This window comes from Cimex lectularius, unplaced genomic scaffold, assembly GCF_000648675.2.
Source record: "Cimex lectularius strain Harlan isolate CLEC.00 unplaced genomic scaffold, Clec_2.1 scaffold218, whole genome shotgun sequence".
Taxonomy (NCBI): domain Eukaryota; kingdom Metazoa; phylum Arthropoda; class Insecta; order Hemiptera; family Cimicidae; genus Cimex; species Cimex lectularius.
In genome coordinates this window covers 811868-836960 of record NW_019392822.1, presented here as the reverse complement: position 1 = coordinate 836960, position 25093 = coordinate 811868, and the positions used below count along the sequence as shown (strand labels likewise).

The 25093-nt window shown below is 34.4% G+C and overlaps 3 protein-coding genes across 3 annotated transcripts; all 3 read left to right on the top strand.

The window, feature by feature from the left end:
• Positions 1-1094: 1094 nt before the first annotated feature.
• On the top strand, positions 1095-3311 carry LOC112127431. The gene is made up of 3 exons (XM_024228428.1): positions 1095-1273; positions 1624-1778; positions 3165-3311. Exons 1-3 carry the CDS (start codon positions 1250-1252, stop codon positions 3289-3291), a joined length of 306 nt encoding a protein of 101 aa, XP_024084196.1. The 5' UTR covers positions 1095-1249; the 3' UTR covers positions 3292-3311.
• Positions 3312-5847: 2536 nt separating this feature from the next.
• LOC106665181 lies at positions 5848-7068 on the top strand. Its single transcript, XM_014391426.2, has 2 exons — positions 5848-6098; positions 6712-7068. The coding sequence occupies exons 1-2, from the start codon at positions 6028-6030 to the stop codon at positions 7025-7027; spliced, it is 387 nt and encodes a 128-aa protein (XP_014246912.1). The 5' UTR covers positions 5848-6027; the 3' UTR covers positions 7028-7068.
• Positions 7069-11918: 4850 nt separating this feature from the next.
• Positions 11919-23432, top strand: LOC106665182 (endocuticle structural glycoprotein SgAbd-1-like). Its single transcript, XM_014391428.2, has 3 exons — positions 11919-11962; positions 18096-18529; positions 23179-23432. Exons 1-3 carry the CDS (start codon positions 11948-11950, stop codon positions 23360-23362), a joined length of 633 nt encoding a protein of 210 aa, XP_014246914.1. The 5' UTR covers positions 11919-11947; the 3' UTR covers positions 23363-23432.
• The last annotated feature ends 1661 nt before the right edge of the window (positions 23433-25093 follow it).

Below are 25093 nucleotides of genomic sequence, written 5' to 3'. Positions count from 1 at the left end.
CAGATGAACCAGAACAGCGAGGACCAAAATGATCGGTAATAAACAAATTACAGGTTCCTCATCCCACAGATCACTTGGAGACTCTCTCAAATATTTCAATATTTTGAAAATATTTCTAAACTAGTGGTCTGTTGGGGCAATTTCCCCATTGTATACTTCGAATTATGGAACGACATGATTTATGAACATGAGGAAAAGGTTTGTGAATAAGGTCGATAGCTTGCAAACTGTAACGTTGTTATCAGTTCACGATGATTTTGCTTTCTCATGCCGTTATGGGAACTTTTGGAGTTCCATCCTGGCTCACTCAGATAGATCAATTTGGGGGGCTTAAAACAGAATTTACCTTTGGACCGTTTTGACGATAGTGCACAACGATGTGCCGATGACCACGCGGTTCTCCTTCTGAAAAATGAAAAACGTGAGGTATTTCTTCTGCTCTAGGTTTGTTAAATCCACGCACATCCATCGGTACATTATCAACAATGTGCAAGTTAAAACTTTCGCTTTGCATGTTTTAGCTTCAGTCCTGTTCAGCCAAAACATGAACAGTTAATCTTTCAACTCAAAAAGAGCGGCCACGAACGTGGGATAACTGATTTCAATGCGAATTTTTTGGGTGATACTAGGTCGAAAAATATGTATTAGTCATCTAGCCGAGAGTTATTATTTTATTTTTATTTTTTTACGAGGGTTCGCAACAGCAGAGGTTAAGTCAACCCTGGGGGTGCCGGGGTTTTTGAAAAAACGCCCATTTGTAAGTATGTCGGGTTCCAGCGGCCCTGCATTCGAACCCGGGACCTTTACCTTACAGTGATGAGCGCCGTGTCAACGCCTAAACCGTTGAGGCCACCGATGCCCCCCGAGCGTTATTATATAATTATAACTGATAAAACAGTTTTTCTTTCAAGGCGTATATCAAATGTTGTACTGATTGAAATATTTTATTATAATGAAAACAAATTATGTATTTTTGAGTTACTAATGTGTCGTTTCAATTAACGTAAACGTTATTAAAATTTGAAATTTAGTAATGCGCACGTTTTAAAGAATTTTCTAACTCGATTGTTTGAGGGTTGATATCGATCTTGTGCAATTGGCTTTTTACTAATTTCTTCACGGGCTTGAGGCATCGGACTTTCCAAAAGGGGGAAATTCTTTTTGGGCGGTAAACAAAAATTTCCTAACAAGGCAATACGTATATAAAGGTGAAGTACTGTCCGCAATCGTCAAACGGCAAAGTGCAACAATGAGCCTCCTACTAAAATCCTTGGTAAGTTTTCCATTTAAGTTCTGACATCCTGCATTATGAATTATATCCGCAAATATTTTCGATTGTAATTAAGCGGCTTTTGAAAATGTAAAAAATTACCAATCATTGATAGTTAGTTTTGAGATGGTGACAGAGATAAGAATTTTATTACTGCGTCGTCGGACTGTCTTCTAACAATGGACGTTAAACACCTACGCTGACCCGTTTCTTCTCAATTCATACATAGACGCCTAGGATTTCTTGAACGCGGCTATTCATTATCGATTGAACAATGAACATTCTAACAGACAGGCGATTTTTACCGGCCTTGAATTGATAAATTGGACAGATTTGAATTTTTCAATTTTTAGGTCTTGTGCGTTGTAATCGTATACGTGGCAGGGCAAGAGGGGTCGGAAGAGCAAATCGACGAAGAAGGACGCACCTTTGGAAGACCTTTCGCAAAATTGGCCGGAGCTGTGGCTCATGGAATCGGATATTTATTACTAGATGGGGATAACCACCAGTAAGTATTTTTATTCATGTAAAATTATCATAGATATTGATGAATCTAGCACAAATATAAAGAATGAACCACAGCATTACAATGACGATGATGAAGGAACATATAAGGATCACATTATATATATCGAAAGCTTGGCGAAATTTCTAAATTTTATAGTCTTACAATCTTTTATCACCATCACAATATAAGAATTTCGTTTTAGGAAGTTTTTTGGAAGAAAATTTTCATCAGAGCATAAAATGCTCAATTAATATAAATTAAATTTAGGCCAGAACTGTTTTTATTCTAACGAATCTGCAAATAGTTTGTAATAATGAGATACATTTGACTTGCAACCATGATATATTATTTTCAAACTGCAAAGTCTTTTAAATAGCGTAGAATATCGTTTCGCAGTAGAAAAACAGTTCATTACTGTAATGATATAGAATAGTCGATAGATTTTTTAAGAAAATAAGAAGTCATTTATCCAATGTACACGTTTAAACATTTAGGAACCAGAAACGTATCATTGCCTGATATAATTTGTATAAAATATGAATGTCAGACGTTTTAAGTGTGCAAACACTTATTTAAGGTAAAATCATTCGTTGAAGTGTGCTTGCAGTAGTGAAATGTAGACTTTTCAGGGCACTTTGATCGTCTCATATCCTCTTACTATCCTTGCTGGTTTTGTAAGTAAGACGTGTTTAGGCATTTTACAATATTCCGTGTATATGTATTTCCCCGTGTTTATGGCCTTTATATTGGCTCTCTTTGCTGACGAAATCAGCCAAAATATGAAGACCTGATCATAGATCATAGACGGTCGAGCTGCTTCACCACCTCTCAAACCTCAACGTAACATTTTCACCCCGCTTTAATTTTTATCCACTCATACCTATACAAAAATATATATCGGCCTAATAATCCATATTGAAATGTGCAACAAATTGTTTCTTAAAAATCAACTTTTATTTTTTTCCATTAATCATAAAAAATAGAAAATATATGTAAGAATTGAGTACCGCGAAAGACAAATGGTTAAGGCATTTCTCGGCAGTAGATCCCGCGATCGTGGGTTCCATTCCCACCGTCCCCACTGATTTTCTGACCCATAAGGGGATCGATGGCCGCAACGATAAACATCTGACACGGCATCATCAATAAAAGGTCCTAGGAGGATGGAATCTCAGCACCGAGAATTCGTGACTGATTTTCGAAAATGGGTTTCTTCAGTGGAGCAAGCCCCCAAAATGGAACTAGGTAATTGTTAAAAGTGTGGTACAGGCTATAGTGCCTTGAGAGGTTCACATCCAACCCCCCAATATAAATACATAAAAATAAAATATACGCACATTATCCTATACAAATGATTATTTATACAAATTAATTTGCTTGTTTCAGTTATTACCGGCCTCCTTATAACTATTACAACAGGCCTTTCCCTGGAGTTTATGGAGGAGGATTTGCCAATCAATACTACCGGCCTGGCTTTCCCGGTTACAGAGATCCAATTTTCGACAATAAATAGTTGATTTTTGATTCGATTGATTGATATTTTGTTATTTATTCCTTACGTCAGCCAATAAAAGTCAGCAATGAAGAGTGAATTATTTTATCTTATCTTCGTGTTTTATTTTTTACGTATTACTCAACACGCATTTAGTTAGATCTAGTCTTCCAATTAGTTGAGGAGCGAGATGAGGTTCAACACTTCTGACAATATGCTGATGGTATGTTTTAATCTTTCAGGTGAAATATAATTTTGGATAATTTGGGAAAATTTCAATTCATATGCATTGGTATATTTAACAATGATTATATGAAGTTAAGTATGAAAGTTTACGACTTAAAAATCTTAGAACCAAATAAACAAATACTCATAGACAACTTTTGTATCTAATGGTAGGAAATCGTTATCCTCCATGATTTCATGTTGCTTAAATAACATTTATTACTTTTATGCTTTAAAAATATTATTATCGGAAATATTATTTATTTCACGAAAGAAACTAGTTACTACCCACTGTAAGAGCAAAAAAGCCAGACTGCTAATCAATTCTAGTCCTTATCAGGCAGAAGATATAGATGACGTTAGATATATTATGTAACGTAATGTGATAACTAAAAAAACCTATTTACGACTAAATATATAAATATTTATATAAATAAACCATATATGTATTTAATAGTCATATTTTACCGTAAAAATTATTTTTATTGATTGTACTTCGAAGGTTGTGGGTTCTAATCCCACTCGTGACACTAACTTTTTCACCTAAACCAAGACCTTAGATAAAAAGTCTAATGATTAAGCAATAAGTTGAAATTGGAGTTCTTTTTGTTTCGAATTATCATTTAATATTTAATTCCCTATTTTTCGTGGTCCGCTTGACCAATTAATATCATTCAATTAATGAAGGTTTTAAGTTGAGATAAAAAAATTCAGTGTCACGAGCGGGATTCGAACCCTCGACCTTCTGCTTGATACGCCGCAACTCTACCACTTGAGCTATCTTGACTTCGATCCCCTCGGATACCAACTTCCCGTCTCAACCCAACCTTTGAATTTTTCCTCCTTGTTGCCATTTTTCAAATGTCGTGTAATCTATTCGATTCTCGGCGACAAATAAACTGGCCACGGAAAGCTTTAGTGAAGTATACTTCATACTCGACCCCAAAATTGGCAAAAAGGAGGGAAAATTCAAAAGGAGAGGTTGAGATGGGAAGTTAATGCCCGAGGGGGTCGTGGGTTCGAATCCCGCTCGTGACACTGACTTTTTTATCTCAACTTAAAACCTTAATTAATTGAATGTTTAATATTTAATATGATTAAAAAAATCAAAAACAAATGTAGTGACTTTGATCAAAGAGCTTTTTCATTTTGAGTGGGCTCTTTTAATAGGAATTTAATAAGTTCAGATTCAAGAACTTTATTACTTTATTCGCTGTTGCTGTTTACCTTTAGTCAATCCANAAAAATCAAAAACAAATGTAGTGACTTTGATCAAAGAGCTTTTTCATTTTGAGTGGGCTCTTTTAATAGGAATTTAATAAGTTCAGATTCAAGAACTTTATTACTTTATTCGCTGTTGCTGTTTACCTTTAGTCAATCCACTCTTAACTCAATGAACTAGAAAAATAAATAATGCAAGATTATTTACATTAATCATTTAGTATATTATTTGCTGTTGCTATTTGCCACAAATCTGTTCGACATTAACCAAATGTAATTTTACTAAGTTGAAAATAATGAAAAAATGTATTTTCGTGTTAAGATTAAAAGTTTTGCGGTATAAAGCTTCCTAATATGTGATAAATTCATCAACTCTTAACTCATTGAATTCAAAAATATAATATGATAATATACATAGTAAAGTATGACAAAGAGGTTTTTGTTTTGTGTTGGAATTTTTTTATAATTATGACTCGATGCGTTAGGGATTGTTGAATAGCAACCTGATGAATAATGATTCAATTCAATCATTAAACGTATAAATTCATTCTTAAGTATTTGAACATAAAATAATAATAAGGACAATAAAAAATAAAAAAAATTGAAAAACAAATTTAATTTCATATGCTAAGGTATACTTATTGGTGTCCACAGTTAACCAGTAATTTTGTTCTTTATTTGTTGCTATGTGGAACGAATCCATTCATTCTTAACCAAATGAATTAATAAAAGAAATGTGATGATAAATATATATATTGACAGGGGCAACCGACAGCTTGGTCATTTCAGCCTCGAAAGTTAGATATATTATGTACCATAATGTGAAAACTAAAAAAAAAAACATTAACAACTAATTATATAAATATATATAATGAATAAACCATATATGTTTTTAGTAGTCCTATTTTACCGTACATATTATTTTTAATAATTGTACTTCGAAGGTCGTGGGTTCGAATCCCAATCGTGACACTAACTTTTTCACCTAAACCAAGACCTTAGATAAAAAGTCTAATGAATAAACAACAAGTTAAGATTGGAGTTCTTTTTGTTTCGAATTATCCTTTAATATTTAATATGATAAAAAAATAAAAAACAAATGTAGTGACTTATGATCAAACAGCTTTTTTNGGTATTGTTTGCTGTCGTTCATTGCCACAACTCAACTCACCCCCAGCCGGATGCAGACGCCAACAAAACCGTCTTCGCTAAAGAAAACCATTCGGACACAACCACCGAAGTAGAATGGTACGCCCTGTCCGACGATTCCACTGAATTCCAACCGTTAAAACTCAACCAGCAATTTTTGCAATGGTATTACGACGTCGTCAAACGCCAGAGCGACATGAAAACCGAGAAAACCCAACAACCAAACTAAAAAGGTATTTATTTATCATATTGTCTGTTAACGGTGAACGAGTGATGACCCTGGGTTCCCTAACGATCTTATTGATTAAGGGACGTATAAATGGCTTTGATTCCGCACAGATTCTTTAGTTTGGAAAATGTTAAAAATGAATATATTAATATTTATGGTAAGAAGTATTCAAATCCATTCGTATTTCTTTATTGAAAAATCAAGTCAAATTGAACCTTAAATGTGAATAATCTATTTTTATATCTATTTTTTGTTTGAATAAACATGTATCATTTACAGTTTTATTAATGATAATAAATTTGTATAACTATTTTAACTAAATATGTAAAGAAAATCATCATAATTAAAGTAATTCTTAGAAATTAACGTTTATAGTATAGTATATGTATTATAGTAAAGTATTAAAGTTTATAAGGTTTTTAGACTTATATATGATAAAACCTTTTTAGTCTACTATTATAAGTAACAGTTGACAATAGTTCAGCTTTTAAAGGCTAGACATTTTTGACTATTGACGGTTAAAAAATAGCCAATTGTCTAAAATAAACTCAGGGTCAGAAGCGATGTGCAAAATCGCTACTTTCACCGAATCATACGTGTTTTAAAATGTGTTTCAGCTTTGCCCTTTGCCGGGAGTCTTGTCCGGAGGATTTTCTTCAGCAGCCGGTGGAAGCACTGTTGAAAAGGAAATGCAACGCAGGTCCGCTCCTGTCAGGCACGACCTTTACGTCGTCTTCGTTCCAGCCAAGCAGAACGGGCTTCCTCCAGATGCTGAATCCTTCTCCTTTTCATCTCCAACCCGACCTGCGAAGCCTGGGACATTCTCGCCTCCTGACGGTGCTTTGCTGGCTCCTCCAGTCGGACCTTCGCCCGCACCGGCTCCTCGACCAGCATTCAAACATTATGGTGTCTTTTCTTCGGATAGTCTCCTGATAATATAACATCTTGGGCTATAATTATATACATTTATCTTATTTATCCCTCATATAATTTGTTTATTTCCCATTCTCCTAATAGGATGATTGTTTCTCCTTCTCCTGATCCATTAGTCTCACTAAAACATGTTAAAATTCACATAAAAAATTAATTAAACATAAATTTGAGCATCAGCATAAAACACTAAGTTCAATCAGTATTTTTTCGAAGAAATTCTAGATTTAAAAAAAATTGAAACGTTAAAAAAATATTATGAGATTCAGTGAACATAAGCGGCATTTCCCTTCATGTTTAAAAAAAACTTATATAATTTTATGAAACCTACAAGAATAACTTAGTTTAGCTAATTATTTATACAATACATAAGCAATCAGTGCAATTTTGTCCTGCACAAAAATATCACTAAAATTTTTCATCTTAGACGGTGAAAAAAATTATCAGTATAGCATAATATTGTTTTTATTTTTTTATTTTACGAGGGTTCGCAACAGCAGAGGTTATATAAATCCTCGGGGTGCCGGTGTTTTTGAAAAAAAAAAGGCCATTTGTAAGTATGTCGGGTTCGAATGCAGGGTCGCTGGTTTCGAACCCGGGATCTTTACCTTACATTGATGAGCGCAGTGTCAACGCCTAAACCGCTGCAGCCACCGACGCCCCCAAGAATAATTAATTGGAATAATTAATACGGCCAATTTCTTTTTTTTTTTAACGAGGGTTCGCAACAGCAGAGGATATATCAACCTCGGGGTGCCGGTGTTTTTAAAAAAAAGAGCCTATTTGTATATCGAATGCAGGGCCGCTGGATTCGAACCCGGGACCTTTACCTTACAGTGACGAGCGCCGTGTCAACGCCTAAACCGTTGCGGCCACCGACGCCCCCAATATTATGTTATTGACGATCTATTGATTTTTCCATTTCAGCGTAGTGAAGTTATAATCATAAATAGATAACAAATAGGTTTATTATGAGATGATAACAAAGTTGGATGTTCGTCTCTGATCATCCTCGTCGATTTTTTAATGTTTTTCTCGCACATTCACTGCTGATTAATATTAATGTATGCATCAATCTGGCTGACCCTTAAATGCATGAACAAGTTCGCCAACTTCAAAGTGTGTGCAGAGGTGTTTTTTAAAGATTCTCACATTAAAGATTCAGGATAATTTTGCTGGTATAATTGCAGAAATGACACACGAACCCTGGCCTTCGTGTTTGAAAAGAGGTTACAACCTTCGACCATGGTAGTAGTTATTGGTATAAAAAAGATCCTTCTTATGTAACATATACGGGACAAAATATCAAAAACTAGTTGGAAATCCTGGGGAGGAAAATCACGATAAACCAGCCAAGCACGGTTGATCTGCCACTTGTATTTTGCTGTTTATTTCAAATTGTTTACATTTTTATCTTTATATTAATTAAAACATACTTATTTTAATGTAAACCAAATTAAACGAGATCGGAAATTCATGAGTTTTTATAAAAATTATTTAATTACGATGATTGTTTAGAGATGGTGAGATGCGATAAACTTACATCACACCAGAACGCATCTCACGATCTTTAAATATTCAATAATTAACGGTCACTAGATACAACATATTAATTATGATGGTTTAAAAGAAAATTTACCAAAACACCGGAAAACCATTTAGTGGTGGCTTAAATTTAACTAATGTGGTTTTGGTCTTAATAACGCGCATTTCTTCCTATGGCGTCGTGGAGAGCCTTACGTCTCCTAGGCGTCGAGTGCTTAAGTGACCGGATGTCGTCTTTCGATGCAGAATCCCATTCTTCAACGTTCGTTTGAGGCGAAGAACCCGTCACTTTATCATGTCCCATAAGTGTCCTATAGGATTCATATGTGTAGAACGTACCAGCTAATTGTGGTAAGCCTTATATCCTCCAAGTACTGGGTGACAACTCGAGCAACTTGTGGTCGAGCATCAATATGGACATGCTCCCAATAATTGGAGCGAATGGGACCACATCTTCCAGAAAACTTACTCAATGTACCTTAGTGCAGTTGAAGATCGATTGTGTGTGATAATCAGTTTGGTACAGGAATGAATGTTCATTCTACCTCATTCCATAACTGACTGTCTTTGAAAAGGCTGACTCAAGCATAGCACATGAAACAAAGCGTTCTCCACACACGGTCCTGGACATCTGATTGTTACAGACCAAACCGGCGCTTATATGTGAAGTGAACAGCCCCCATTGTTCAAGAGTTCAAGCGAGATCTGACGGATAGCCACCATTCTACTCGATGCCTCTCCAATAGTAGGGAACCTGATACGAGATTTCTAGAGACTAGGCTATTCTGATGACTGCGTTTAATCTCACCCTTACATTACGTTGACACGAATTGACATAAGGAAGTGTTAAATGACGGTTTCTTAGTGTGGTAAGTGCAATAAAACGATCGACTCTAGCCATCGTACGCGGTCGACCTACCTTCTCTTTGATCCAGACTTCTGGTGGCTATAACCCACTACCATCGTAGACAGTAGAGCTCGGCACACCCAAGACTTTTCTATGTAACGGACGCTACGTCCGTCGTCGGCTTAAAGCATCCATCCGTGCGAGATCTTCTCGACTTAAAACCATGGTTTTAATAAAAAAAAGTTTTGCTAAAACTTATAGCTTCATCACAGATAACCAAATAAAAAAGGCAACTCTACAAGTTTGCTCTGGAAAGGATGAAATTGAACTGATTTTCTTTATTTTTAATCTAAATAGTGTAAAGAACTAGTAACACTCTATAAAGGAAAATAACAAGTTATTAATGCTGTGTTTACGTTTGAGGTCAACTGGTAATCGTCATATCTAATTATTAAGGAAAATAAACAAATACACGCAACTGTCCGTTGTCTTGGATTGTATAATAAAGCGATCTGAGATCGTTAATGTAGTTTATATTTTTATTATAGAATGCACTGGTCATGTTTTACCTGGTACAATATGATCTGAATAAATTTGAATGTAATTTTATTTTAAATTTAAATATTTTTAAACCGTAAGTTTCAAATTCAAAATTATGTGATCATATTTGTTAAAATTCCAAATTTTCCTTTAAACTTTCAAAGTCCTAATGTATGCAATTTTGTGTTTTCTTTTTATTTGAATTCATCCTAGGTCTTATTTTACAATATAAAACACACACACNTATATATATAATGTCACCTTGTGCTTGGACATTAGGGATTGCCTAGGACATTAGGAAGTAGTTAAACAAACTCCTAAATATTTAGGTATATATCAACGTCAAATTTTATACAACTTAATAAGTTTCCATTTAAAAGAACCAAGTAAACCCAAGTCGATTTTGATTTCGTCTACTACTGCACTTAAAATTTTGTCGATTGTGTCCGCGCTCATGTAATGGTTTTTCTGGCAGACTTTTGTTTCTTTAATGAAGTATACATTATACAATTTTTCCCAGAGTTTTAGCATCTAGGTCTCAAGCTATGGGTATAGGTGCTAACTATCTTCCTAACTATCATAGAAGTTGCATAGGATATGTTCTTTGTCTCTGTCTTCTCTAGTCATAGTCGACATTAGTGCTATGTTAATAGTACCATCTTTTAAAGTTGCATTTTACTGGAGCGTTTTCCGTACCTGTTCAAGTTTTTAATTCCGTTTTGTTAATCAGGATATTTTGCCCATTGGGTCGTTTTTGCGAGTCTTTGCTTGCCTCATGCGTTTTCACATGTGTTTTCTGTAAAAACCCAATATTCTAGTTCTGTTTTTTAATGAGGCTATAATTTGTCACAAAATCATAAAAGGAATTTGGCCTGCCTCCTGAGACCCATCTTAGCGTCAGGATGTTTGTAGATCCCAGTTTCTTAGGGCATTTGAGCACTTTCGGACTATTATGAGTTAATATCTCCAGTCGTTCCAATAATCACTTATCGGGTAGGTACAGCAATGCAAGTACTTTAAAATGTTCATACCCCTTTTTTCACTCATGGACCAAATGATTTAAATGGATAGAATATGGAGCAGGTGGAGAAAATCAGATCTGTTTAACGCGATTGTTTATATTGAATTTATTATTTGATTTTTGTTCATCAAGTATAATTTCTGTTAAAAATTGTCAGTTCTATTCTTACAGAATAAAATAGAATAATTCGAAACTGTGAGAATCGACCCGATGTGGAACGGGTCCTTATTAATTTTTGAAATTATATTTTAATACTTCCTTCGTGTAATTATTCAAAATGTCAGACGATCTTTCAAACGTCGACCTCGTCGTTTATTTTTACGAAACGACTGGCCCATCACCGGCTGTCTGCCGTGATGTCTGAGACTGCTAATTTGGAAATGGTTGAACAATTTGAAGAAAAAATCCCGAGTTATTGCAGATTTTTCAACGACGATGAAACTGTGAGAACCATTGGCATAATGTAAGGCGCGCCGCGCCGGTGAACGAACCTAATCTGTCATCCATTATTGCCCAATCATTAGATCACCGGATTTTTGCAATTCGGCTTTTAATACAAAGTTAGGACTTGCACCATTATACAAAAAAAAACTAAATTAAATTGAGAACTGAGATAATAGTTAAATTAATAATATCTTGCTGGCTTTAATCTGTAATTTCCCAAAATCAATTATTTTATAATAACCAGACTTATTACCTCAACACAAAACACGTCAAATAACTGTAATAACACTTAAACTTGAATTGTAACAAAGTTATTTTATGCTTTTACTCTTTTATAAAAATTATTAATAGGCGTCCATTTCCTTTATCGACGATTAATGAGTAATAAGATACCTGAGATTTATTGGATTTAAATTACACTTTGGAAAAATGGGAATTGATAATGCAGATAGGTCGTAAAGAGCAGATAGAATAAATAAAGCGAGATGTGCCGAAAATCATTTTAGTGACTGAGCAGTTAATAACGATGAAACAACAATTTGTAAGTCTTTTATTTACGTTTCTTGAATGATTTATGGTTTGTTTACACGTGTAAAAACCTGTGGTATAATTTAAACAGTTTCTAACTTTATTTTGACATTTTAATTACTCATGCTAAAGCCAATTAAGGCATAGAGAGAAGATTGGTTGTAATACAATGTACATAAAGTAAATAAATAAAATTAACATATGAATAAAAGTAACATAAAATATAAAATCCTTTTTAAAAAGATGGTTCCTACTCCAGTAAGTTGTAAGGTTGAAGGGCTCGAAATCCGGACTGGTTACTGTGAGTAGGAACCATCTTTTTAAAAAGGATTGAACTCCACACCTACTCCATCATTCATAATTTCTACTAAAATATAAAATTTCTTTAATTTCCTTAAAATGCACATGAAGTGACACCATAGTGAATGGCTGAATGCATGTAAACAATAAAAAGTATAGTACAAAAAAGTTAATAACCTTTAACTTTGGAGGAAATTCTTTAGCATAATTTATTATGTTTTCACTCATCAGAACTTAAGACTAATAATAGTTTCATTTAATTATACTTTATATCTAAAGTCTTGGTTGATATGAAAAGGTTGGTGTTACCAGCGAGATTCGAACCCACGCCCTTCGGCTCAATACGCCGCTAGTCTAACCACTTGAGCTATCGTTACTTCATATATTGATCGAACTAATAATAGTATTAAGGAAAGGCAATGGGAATGGAATCATCGATTTTAATGAAATTTTTTTTTTGGACATACTATGTCAAAAAATATTGGCAACATGTCCGAGTCTTCTTCCCAATGGGCCCTAGAAGCCGAGAAATAAACAAATTTTATGAAATTTAAAAAAATAAATATTTTCAGCCTTTGATGTGCATGTATTTCAACAATATATATTTATTATATACCACTCGATTTTTTTACTTAGGAAAGTTATTTACTTATTGCATGAATAAGTTTATAAATGTAAAAGGTTACAAAAACTTAAGACGTGAAAAAAAAGAAGAAAAAAATCTTATTCGGATTCGTTTTAAGCACCTTTTAAAGTCCTTAAATATGAGTTTTTATAGCTAAAAGGATTGTGATTTTCGAATAAAAACGAAGGATGTGGAAAGTGACATTTTTTTAACAATGTTTTAATAACATTTTTAAAAATTAATTTATTAAAACTGGACTTATTAGATCAACCATTAATTTTAATGTTCCAATTCTTGGACAGTCAGTATTGTACTGGAGATGGATTGGCATACTCGATTTTTCAATGCCCCTCAAAAATGGGCATAACTCAGAAACGGTCGATCTTATCAAAATTTTCCTTTCAGTAAAAGTGGCATAAAATAAGCTGAAGAAACGAAGTGTACAATATAAATGTGGTATTCCCATTTAAAACGGCAAAGTTAGTGTCATTTCCGAGTTAGATGAGAAAGTTTTGTTAAATCTGTTACCATCTCGCGATTCTTAGCCAAAATTGTTTTTTTGCTAAAGTTAATCGTTTTCGAATTAAATGTGTAGAAGTTGATACACCCTGTATGAATACACAAACAATAATTTATATATGTATATAATAAACCCATTGGTAGAAAAACATTTAACAAACCATATTAACAACTCACTTCTACACAAGCTTCCTTTTTTTTTTACAAAACCACATGTCACCAATTGAAAAATGGAGCAAGTTTTGGAAAATAAAATAATTTATGATGAACCCAATGACCTACAAATAAAAAACTGAACAAAGAATGTAAGAATGGTTGAGAAAAGAAAGGCTTGAAATATTTTAAAAATTAGCAAATTCACATAACACACAATTGTAAGTACAATGTTAGGGAAACAGAATTAAATTGATACATATTCTGAAACAAAGATGGTTGCTTTAAAATCATACAGACACTTGCAAACGGAAAAATAACCATCAAAACGGCCTCAAAAAATATAAATATCTAGTAAATAACTATTATTCATAAATTTTGTATTTATGTGTGTGCGCGCACACGGATCTATGTAATGTATTCTCTTACTGTAGGCAACAATTACAGATTAGTTCTTTAAAAAATGGTAATTTGTTGAAGTCGTGAGGAGCGGTCAGGAATGAGGTAGTTTAGAAAAAAACCTTTTTAATTTTTTTTTGCCGGGTCATTTTCAGAGCAAAAGGTGTGGTGCTATTTTTGTGATGTATTGGTGCTGTGTGAAACATGAATTTTCTTCAAAATTAGTGTCACCTGACTAATTTTTTCATCTCGACCAAGACCTTACATAAAAAGAAAAATTAATATGGTCAATTAGACCACTAAAAATAAATGAAATAATAATTCAATAATTTACTGTAACTCGTCATTGAGGTAAATAGATATTTTAAAAAATATTTACATGTTTGAAGTAAAGGGTGAATTTTAAAGTTTTTCAATTTTGTCGCAATGAACTGATACCAACAAATATTAAAAATAGGTCTTAAAAGACGGGCCCTTGACGTATTCCGTTAATAACCCTAATTTCAAATCAACTTGGTCTTTGAGTGTTCGTTTTCCCACGACGTTACCGCTAAAGTTGAATAATAAAAGGTGTTTAAAAAATACATTTTTATATAAATGAGCAGATGATACCTGGACGGATTCATCCATACATTGATCGATGGATTAAAAGTTTTCTCAAATGTAATAATAGTTAATCGATTTGTTTCATGAAGGTTTTTGCATGCTAAGTGGAACATGCAGGTTTTCTTTAAAAAAGTTTAACTGTAATATGTTTTGAATGATGATAGGAATTGAAGGAATGCCCAGGTGCTAAATGAGCATAGAACTCTGATCATTAGTCTTACAAGGTAATATGCTGTTTAGAAACATAATATGAAACTTTAGTTTGAAAAAGCGTCTGTTTAACTTTAAAATTTTTAGTTGAGATAAAAAAGTCAATGGCACGAGCGGGATTCGAACCCACGATCTTTTGGGGACCGCGGTAGCCGAGTGGTTAGCATGAGAGACTCTCACGCCGCGGTCGTGGGTTCGATTCCCACCGTCGCCTCTGGCCCTTTTTTCCCGATAACCCCCAATTTGAACACACAAGAATTCGTACTATGGCTAATATGCAAGATCATAAGGCCAATAAAAAAAAACAAAAAAAAAACAAAAAAAACACACCACGATCTTCGGCTTGATACGCCGCTGCTCTACCACCTGAGCTATCGTGACCTCGATCCATTCGGACACCAACTTCCCATCTCAACCGCACCTTTTGAATGTTCCCTCCTTTTTGCCATTTTTCAAATGTCGTGTAATTGGATTCTCGACGACAAATGAAATGGCCACGGAGAGCTTTAGTGAAGTACACTTCATTTTAAATCATTAAATTCACTAATTTCCCGCTCGTGCCATTGACTTTTTTATCTCAACTAAAAACCTTAATTAATTGTAATATATTAATTGGTCAAGCGGACCACGAAATTAGTGAATTTAATGATTTAAAATTAATTCTTTTATGGTTATATGTCCAATTATGAATTTGATTGTATTTATGATATAAATTTATCGTAGATAACAGCCAAAAAAGCAAAGCCTTCCTGCTATTTGATTTCATAACCACCTTCATCTCTTAAAGGACGAGCGTTGACAAATTGGCTAATTTTGCTCCAGTAAGGTGAAATTATACCATAGAGCTTCCTTTTGTTTTGTCCTTGGTTTTTTTAAAACTTTTTGAAAGTTACAAACGCGCATCCCTCTTGGGTCCTTGGGCTTAAGAGAGTCAAATTATCAAATGACTACAAGTTATCTCCTGTTCTTTATGCAATACATTAATTTAGCGATGACAAAACGCATTCTTTATATCGACAGTTTCGATATATGTTTCTCTCGGGAGAAAAATACTGTTATGAAATAGAACAAATAAAATTTTTTACTGTGGGGCACTTTCGGCTGAGAAATTGGGCAGTCCCTTTCACTTTTGTAGGATCAATCTTGTTCAAGATGGTTATAAGTTATAACAATCCAGTAAATCTTAAATCGACCACCTGATATTTACATTTCAGCCAAACTTACTCCTATTAGGCTCTTTTGACAAATAGCTCGTTAACTTAAAATTGGTCAGCAGAATTGGTATTTGTACGTCCTCCAATTGAAATTGGATGTTCCAACTTCTGGTAATTGGCGTGTTGCACGAGCATTCTTTTTTATTAAATCTTTTTTTCTCATTCGTTTATTATGCTTATTTTTGCCAGTCTACTGCAGAAAGGTCGAAATTAGAAGTCTTCAATTATCTATTATTTATTGCTGACCTCCTAAGTGCATAAAATTAGTATAAGGACCATTATTTTCTAGTAATATAACAACAATCATAAAATTACCCAAATTTATTCGCAGTTATTCAATTACGGATTTCATCAAAAATTGTTTACATAAAATCTCTAGTATAAGTAAGAAATGTTGTTTTGAAAGATAGCTTAAAATTTCAAAAGACGATTGTGCTGAGAAACGACCATTTTTCACCAAAACCACACTCTGCCACACTATTCGTTTGTGATGGTTGATTCAGCATAAGTAAATAATTTAAAAAGCTCTCAATGAACAATATTCAAAAAAGCTGTCGGTCACTTAAATATATTTTGAGGTTTCTTTTGTAATTAAAAAATACAAAGATTCCTATGTTTCTTGTGAAATGAGGGTTAGAAAGTACTTCAAACCATACAGTCTAGTGCTAGAAAGCTTATGAAATTTCGTTTATGAATATGTATAATATCGTCTGAAGTTTGGTCGATTTTGTTTGTTAATCATCGTTGGCGATTGGTTTAACGCGTTTTAGGTTTGTTTAGCTTTAATTTAGCTAGTCAAATTTGTGAACACAATATACTTTGTGCAAACTATACAAAATTTGTCTGAGAGGTCTTTTGTTGTGAGATTTGATGAAGGATTATCGAAACCTGTCCACGTACGATCTGGTGTACCTCAGGGCTCTCATTCTGGCCCAATCTTATTCCTTTTATTTTTTAATGACGTCGACTCTGCTCTCATTAATTATCCATTTTCATTGCTAGCAGACGATTTGAAAATGTATCGCCCTATCGAATCGTTGAATGATTGTATTCTCTTGCAAAATGACTTGAGCCGCTTTTGGCTTTGGTGTAAGCGTAATAATTTGAAATTAAACGAAAATAAATGTAAGATTTTGAAGCTCAGCAAGAAAAAAATAATTCACGATTACGAACAATTCGTTTATAGTATCGAAGGTTATCACATTGACGAGGTAGGTACTATCTCGGATCTCGGGGTTATTTTTAATAAGAATTGTGATTTTCGGGACTATATCCTGCCATTAGAAATAAATCCTTTAAAAATTTAGGATTCGTACGCAGGCAAACTGCTGACTTTAAGAACCCTTTTGCAATAAAATTACTCTATCAATCTCTGGTGCGCAGTCACCTAGAGTATGCCAGTGTTGTTTGGCCGCCGAGTTCTTTAGATGGGTCTTACATGATAGAAAGGGTACAGAGAAAGGTCACGAAATACCTGTATTACAAATTATGCAATCACAGGAACTACCATCATTGCTCCTATGAAGCCAGACTTGCTCTCGTAGGCCTGGATTCTCTGGAGGATAGAAGAGTTTTGGCTTCCGTTGTGTTTCTGTGGAAGATCCTAAATAATTTTATTGATTCCCCGGAGATATTATCTTGTATTGGCTTTAGGGTTCCCCAGCGTCAACTACGGACCCATGAATTGTTTGGTACTTCACGGCACAGGACCAAATACGGGTTACGGTCTTCCACAGCTGTGCATTACTTAAATAAATTCGCTATCAGTGCGGACCCTTTCTCCTCGTCTCTTCAGATCTTAAAAAAAAAAAAAATTAAACGTGCTTTAAACTGTAATTGAGGGTTTATTTATTACTTTTCTTGTGTTATTTATTAATCTATTTATAATATAAACTTTTTGTTATAAGTGTAAGCGCTTCTTTGCTGTTATTTTTACTGCTATTATTTTTATATCCTTTTTTAGTATGATAATGATCGTTTTGTTGTGTTCCTTGACTGTCCTTTGCTTGGGTACCTGACCTGTTTGGACTGTAAATAAAATAAAATAAAATAAAATGATGTATAGTATTCAAAATTAAATTTTACTTTAAGATATGAAGCTTTTTACGTTTTTGTTGTAGAGCTTGTTATTGGTTCTGCTCTCGTGGAAACTGGCTCACGGCGAAAATGACACTTCTTTAACAGACCTGAAAGCAGAAGAGCATCATATTCAAGAATCGCCTATGCCACTTCCTCTTCCTTTTGGCTTCAGAAGGCCTAACAGATTGCAGCAGATAGGAGGAAAACCTCATCCGTTTCCGTCACCGCCACATCCTCCGGCGCCTCAGGAACAGGAAGAATCCACTACGGAAGGATGTGTATTTCAAACGACCCCTTCAGATCTGTCAACAGACGCCGTTCCGGTTACAGAAGAACCGACGACTCGTAGGCCGAGACCGACGAAGAAAAGACCGCCTCCGACGCCACCGACACCTCAATCAGAAGAAGAGGAAGAAGGTGATGGCTTGGTTTATAGCATAAGCAGGATGGACGAAGACGGCGGGTACTTTTTTGAGTAAGTTTTTCTTTACTGAAAGACATAGTAATACATTTAAAATATTATTCCATTATCAAGCAACAATTGCTATTTTCGATATTTTTATTATCGAATATAATTTAATTTTATTTTATTACATTTCTTTATATCATAACATTAAAAATCAGGGATAATAGGTCAATTGGAGAGAAAACATTCAGTCCCATTGTTGCACTTTTAATGAATACATCTAATTTTATCAGGACTTAGAAACTGTATTCAATACTAATTTATCTTGTGAATTTAATATTTAGCGATTCCAAACTACGGTTTCAAGCATTGCGAATAAGTGTTTAATTTAAAGTAAAAGATCATCCAAAACCCGTTCAAAGGGGCCAACCGGTTATCTTATGCAGTACAGCCAATACATTTACAATAATTTACCAAAATAACAGCAGGGACAATATTTATAAATTTAAATCCACAAAAAGGCAACAATTTACATTTATCCTATAAACCAAAATTATTACATGCCAATAATAGGTATGACATTCAACTCAAAGAATAACTACAATTAATTAAGGTTTTTAGTTGCGATAAAATGTCAGTGTCATGAACGGGATTCGAACCCACGACCTTTGGCTAGACACGCCGCTACTCTACCACTTGAGCGGGATCCGAGAGGATCGAAGTCACGATAGCTCAAGTGGTAGAGTAGCGGCGTATCTAGCCGAAGGTCGTGGGTTCGAATCCCGCTCGTGCCATTGACTTTTTTATCTCAACTAAAAACCTTAATTAATTCTAATTTAATATCTTTCAATTAATTATGGTTTTTAGTTGAGATAAAAAAGTCAGTGTCATGAGCGGGATCGAAGCTCTGTCACGAAGCGGGCGTGACATTGACTTTTTTATCTCAAGTAAAAACCTTAATTAAGTGTAATATATTAATTGGTCAAGCGGACCACGAAATTAGGGAATTAAAAGAATAACTATCTAACTAGTTAGTAACTACAATAAGTAACTAATTATGACATCATAATATTCGACTGTATACGTATACTGTATATATAACATAATACTACTGTATATATAACACAACTAACTTGTTATGTATTTTATATTTTTACAAGATGTTTCATTTCTGTTCATACATGTCGCAAATCGAGTGCGAGAGAAAGAGTGCGAGAGAAAGAGAGAGAGAGAGATAGAGAGAGAGACGAATACCTAGGAGAGAAAAACGTGATGTTGACCATTCGTCAGGATTGGTTGGCTTTTCTTCCTTTTTTCATCCTTCATTGGGGAGATAATAAAGTTATCCAGGCCTTCATAATTCAAAACTGTGTATTATTAACTGCTTAAAATACTAGTTAAAATCCACAAAGGAGTTTTTTAAGCCGAAGCCAGAATCTCATCCTGCTCGCTGTCTTTATGCAAATTTAACAAAGGTCTAGCCCATTCGTTTCCATCTTTGCAACCAAAAACTGTCACATTTAAATTCCAAGTTCGAACTCATCATTGACCAGTGACTAACTCTAAACTCTAAACTGTAACTGACTTTTTACGAATTTACAACTCACCATTTAAATACAAATTTAAGTACAAATGACCATTGACTACCCTTATGGTAACAACGAGCTTTTGAAAACCTCCCCAGAGGGCTGTCCGTGGGGCTTTCTTCCCATGGCAGCTACTACCCTCTTGCTTCAATGTTTTGCATTTCCTGAGCTTTTATTTGGAGGGGATTCTTGAGTGTCCAAAGAAGGCAGCAAATTTATTGGTTTGACCTGTACATATCCCTATTCTAATTGTTCCATAAAATTAATACAACAATCAGTACACAATCAGTCAATAATAGTAACATAATCAGCTATACGAAAAAAAACGTATATATATATGCCAATATAACATGCCACAATCCACAGCGATTATATCATGCTACTCAAAACTGTGGCTTCTATATAAATCACTACAGGAGATGCAATTAAATTTATATATTATGCTAGCTTATAATAGCTATAATAAAGGGGATAATAAAAAGTATTATTGAACACATTATTTTGGGTATACATATTGCTATTGCAAGATAGGAGCATATATAAATTAAATGAACACAATTGAATGTTTGATATCAACGTGCGTATTTAGTTGTACGTATTTAGTCATCATATTAGATATTTACACTCGCAATATTCTTTTTGTTTTGGATGACAGTGTATTAAACGGTAATTACTGTTGAATTCAGCGTTAAATTCATTGCAATGTTCTTGGATATGCAATGTTTTTGGTGTTTCCATTTGGCATACATAAAAACAACAAATCCCCCATCCTGGAGCATGCAACGTATAATATGCAATGAAAAAACCATGGGTTCTCCAAATTCAATCCACGTAACAACAATGATTGACCTTGTGATTTGTTTATAATTACTGCAAAAGTCAGTTTAATTGGAAATTGCAATAATTTGAAATGGAAAGGCACTTCTGTTGGTATCATTGGTTTATGGTGTATTAGTACATCCTCTCCTTTGAATTTTAGTAAAAATACTAATATTATTCTACAAACAATATTTTGTCGTTTTGGTGGCATTTCAAACAACAGCAAAATGCAGTTCTCACAGAGAGCAAAAAATCAGAATGTAAGATTAAACATAATTCATACTACAGAAAAATCATCACAATTAATACTGAACATTTAAAATCTTACAAAACTAATATAAACACAAAAACTTACAAGACTGACATAATTTACTGCTGATCTGTAAGTATCTGATTGCTGATTTATATGAGCTCAAATCGGCAGATGTTTGAGCATCAACATACATGTTCAGAGTTGAGACTATCACTTCCCGCAGTCCACCAGCAGCAGCAATTTTATGGTTTGGCTTAGTGGAACGGTTGTCGGTAGTTCGTACCTACAACACTGCTGACTATAGTAAAGATACAACGGTGATGCTTGTATCTTCCTACCTTTACATCAACGAAGACAATTCTGTAGTTTTTGCGCCTATATTTAGTAGCTTTGCAGTTATAAGCGATTCAACAATTTTTGTGACTATAGAGGGTTAGCTTAGGTTTTGCGTCTATTGACTGCACCGTCTCCAACTCGGAATTTGAAGGAGGCGGGGAACATGTATCATACACTTCGGCCTGTCTGGACAACTGACAGCTGAGAGTACGGATGAAAAAATGGAGCCACAAATTCCTGTAATCTCTCTTCATTTGAAAACCTTGACGCCCATCAATTTATATGCCCATTTTATATTATCTAAAACCTCCCAACACTAATGCAAACAAAACAAACAAAGTGTGAAAGTTTCATCGAAATCGGTTCAGTAGTTTTCGTTTTTATCATTAACACACATAGGAATATTCACTTTTATATACATTTATTAATTATATACACAGCTTTTGTGTAATTCTGGTATTTTAGACTTTAGTTTTCTCATAGAAATATTTTTATACTTGAAAACTACATTATGCCGAATTCTTTCAATTTTTTAATAATACCTCTGAGATTTACCAAGATATTACCTACGTATATGTGCTGTTTAAATATATTATAATTTTAAACCATTGTTATTCGATGAAAGCTCGACGAAGGAAATGAGTATTTTCTTTTCAAGTGGTTTATTATAAAAAAAGTAGTGTTGAAGGCTGATGTTAATTAAATGGGATAAAATTTAATAGCAATGCAGTTCCATATAGAGAACGCGTAGGAATGCCATTCGACGTGAAAATTGTGCTTGATCATGGCGAGTATTTGAGCCTCCGTTTCCTGGATGAAACAGATTTAAAAACAGTTTTAGTGTTTATGGTAAATGACAGTTTTGTATCCTTAATGGGTGTTGAAAGTGAATGTATTTACTAGCGCGAATGTGTAATGTGAGAGGGCCGATGGCGGAATGTCGAGTCCCTCATTAACCCCCAATTAGATTAATTATATAATTGGTATAAAGGGTGTTGGAGAAATATAGAGTACTCTACCACCCAAACTGAGTGAATGGTACGTAACTAAGAAAGAATGTATTTTAGGGTGAATGTGAATGTGAAAGTATTTGGGAACTGATTGCGTTGGAGTTTGAAATGTCCAGGCTGTTGATAGCCTCAGGGGCGGAGGTCTGAACCTTGTCTGCTAACACCCGTGGTTGATGATTCCCGAGGCCTGCCAGTAATTTATTGTAAATTACAGTAAAAAATGTAATAGTGTCCTGAATTATCCTTTTAATCACTTTCTCGTATTTCTCAGTCACGAGTAACCATTTTAGGCAGTTCAAAAACAAAATACTATTCTGGAATTATTCTTGCTAAGGCCAAACGCAATGAACGTATTAAAAATGAATGTTTCTTTTCCCTTTGCAGGAATATGAAAAATTATTAAAATCAAGCCCAGATGGCATTCATAATAGTATATCATTTCAAAGGTTTTCCCACCTACACGTAATAGGAATTGTTGTAAAACAGATTCAGTTGTGAAACTTTTAAAATGCTTACATTTCATTGGAATCCCGTATAATATGCACGTTGACACCGAAACAGTATAGATGGCATTGGTTAATAATATATCAACCTTTTGGCTTTTAAACGGCTCCTACGCTTTAAATCGTGGAATCTCCCAGCTCCGTGATTTTAATCTATGTTAATAAATTCTCACGGTTGCAGTACACTCTCACATTCTGTCTTGTTTTGCAGCTTCTTAGCGTCCAACTCTGTATTCAGACAGGAACAAGGCTTTTTCAAGACAAACCCGGATCCGAAAGGCGAGAAGATACACGTTAAAACAGGAGCTTACGGATTCACCAGTCCTGAAGGAGCCAGAGTGAGAATTGACTACGTCGCCGACGAGAACGGTTTCAGGGCTTTTGACACCACATAATAATTCTTATGTTGGTTAAAATATTTATCTTCGATAAGCGCAAGAACAATAAAAAAACTCATGTTCTGAACATTTCGTTTTTGATACCCCTTGAACCATGCACCTAGGAAGTTGAAAAAAAAATCGTTAAAATTCATTAATCCTTGACTCTTCAACCAACCCTGACTCTACTTAAAGTTAGTCATTTCAAGGATCTACCTTAACTTTTTATTATTATTATTTTTTATTGATAATTTGAACAAGTTTTCACTGCAACACCACAAATGGAATACATGTACCTGGACGGTGGGAGGACATGATGGACAAGCTTTGCACTTTTCAAACGTGAACTGTTATTCAATTTTTCAACTTTATAGCAAAGAAGAAATTAATTTTTTTTCAGAAGCTATTTGGAAGTCAGATAATTTGGTTATCTGGTGGTTAAAAATCAAATTTATTTGTATAGCGACGTTTCAGCATCATGTACCATAATAATCAATTTTATTTCTTTGTCTTAAATTTACTCCAAATATTTAAGTAATAAAAACGTAATGGTTACAACATTAAAGTTCTACTTGTTTAGAGGATGGATCGTGATAGAAAAAAAGCACAAAAATGAAAAGATGAATTTAATGAATTTATATACAAGGTAACCAGAAATGGTCGAGCGGTTTTTCGTTTGTTTTTATTTTAATACCGTCATTCAACATTTATTTTTACATAGTTCGTGTATGAATTTTAGTATAGTATTTTATTGTATGAATTTTAGCTCGGTACTAGAGCGGGAGAGGTAAAATTTACACCGAATTGGATGATTTAACAATAAGTGAGCGCACTGGCCCAAAGTGGTTTAAGAACTTTTCTTCTGGTAATGAGGGAATTGAAAACGAACTGGTCTGGAAGACTTTCTATATTTAATGACGACCGATTGAGGGAAGCTATCTAACTTGATTCGAGCCAAACATTAAAACGCCAGAGTGTTCAACGTAAGCTATGAAACTATTCCTTCTAGCTCTATTCTACATCGACTTAGACGTGGAGGCTTAGAAAATGGGTTCCTCACAAATTGACCGACGGTAACAAGCTTCAACGTTTGCCTTTCATGTTTCTCACGGCACAAAGTAGACTTTTGACTGGATTGACTCCGACGAAAAATGAATCCTGTAGAGTAACAACAGGAGGTCAAGGGCTGTCAAGCCTAATGCCCGAAAACCGTTTATTCACCAACCAAATTGTGCACTAAAACCTCCACGAGTCAGACCATCACCGCAGAATTCTACTCGAGCCATGCATCTGTTGCCCTGGCCCAGAAATAGCCTGCTCTCGTGAACAGAAAAGGTCATTTATAACCGTCTGTGCCTTTTTGTTTTGCCACTCCTGCCAAGCCATATTTGGCACTTTGTGGCTTCTTGGCTTGTATTTCTATAAATCTTTTTGGTTCATAGACCGAACCTACGTTCTTTGCAAACTTTTGCTAATTAAATGGTCGCATCTGGCTCCACATGGCAAGCTCTTAGTCACAGTAGAAGGAGAAAAAGAAGAAGAAGAAAAATAACTTTATTCTGGGACTGGTGTCCCCTAAGAATAATTTACATGAAATAAATAAAGGAAGTTCCTTCTATGAAGTTAAAAGGAAAAAAAGATATAAATCTTGATACAATGTATACTAATAAGGCAAGACAGAAGAAAAAATTACGAGAATATTAAACAAAAATAACAAATGTTAACGTGAGGTCTCTGTTTGGAGGGAGA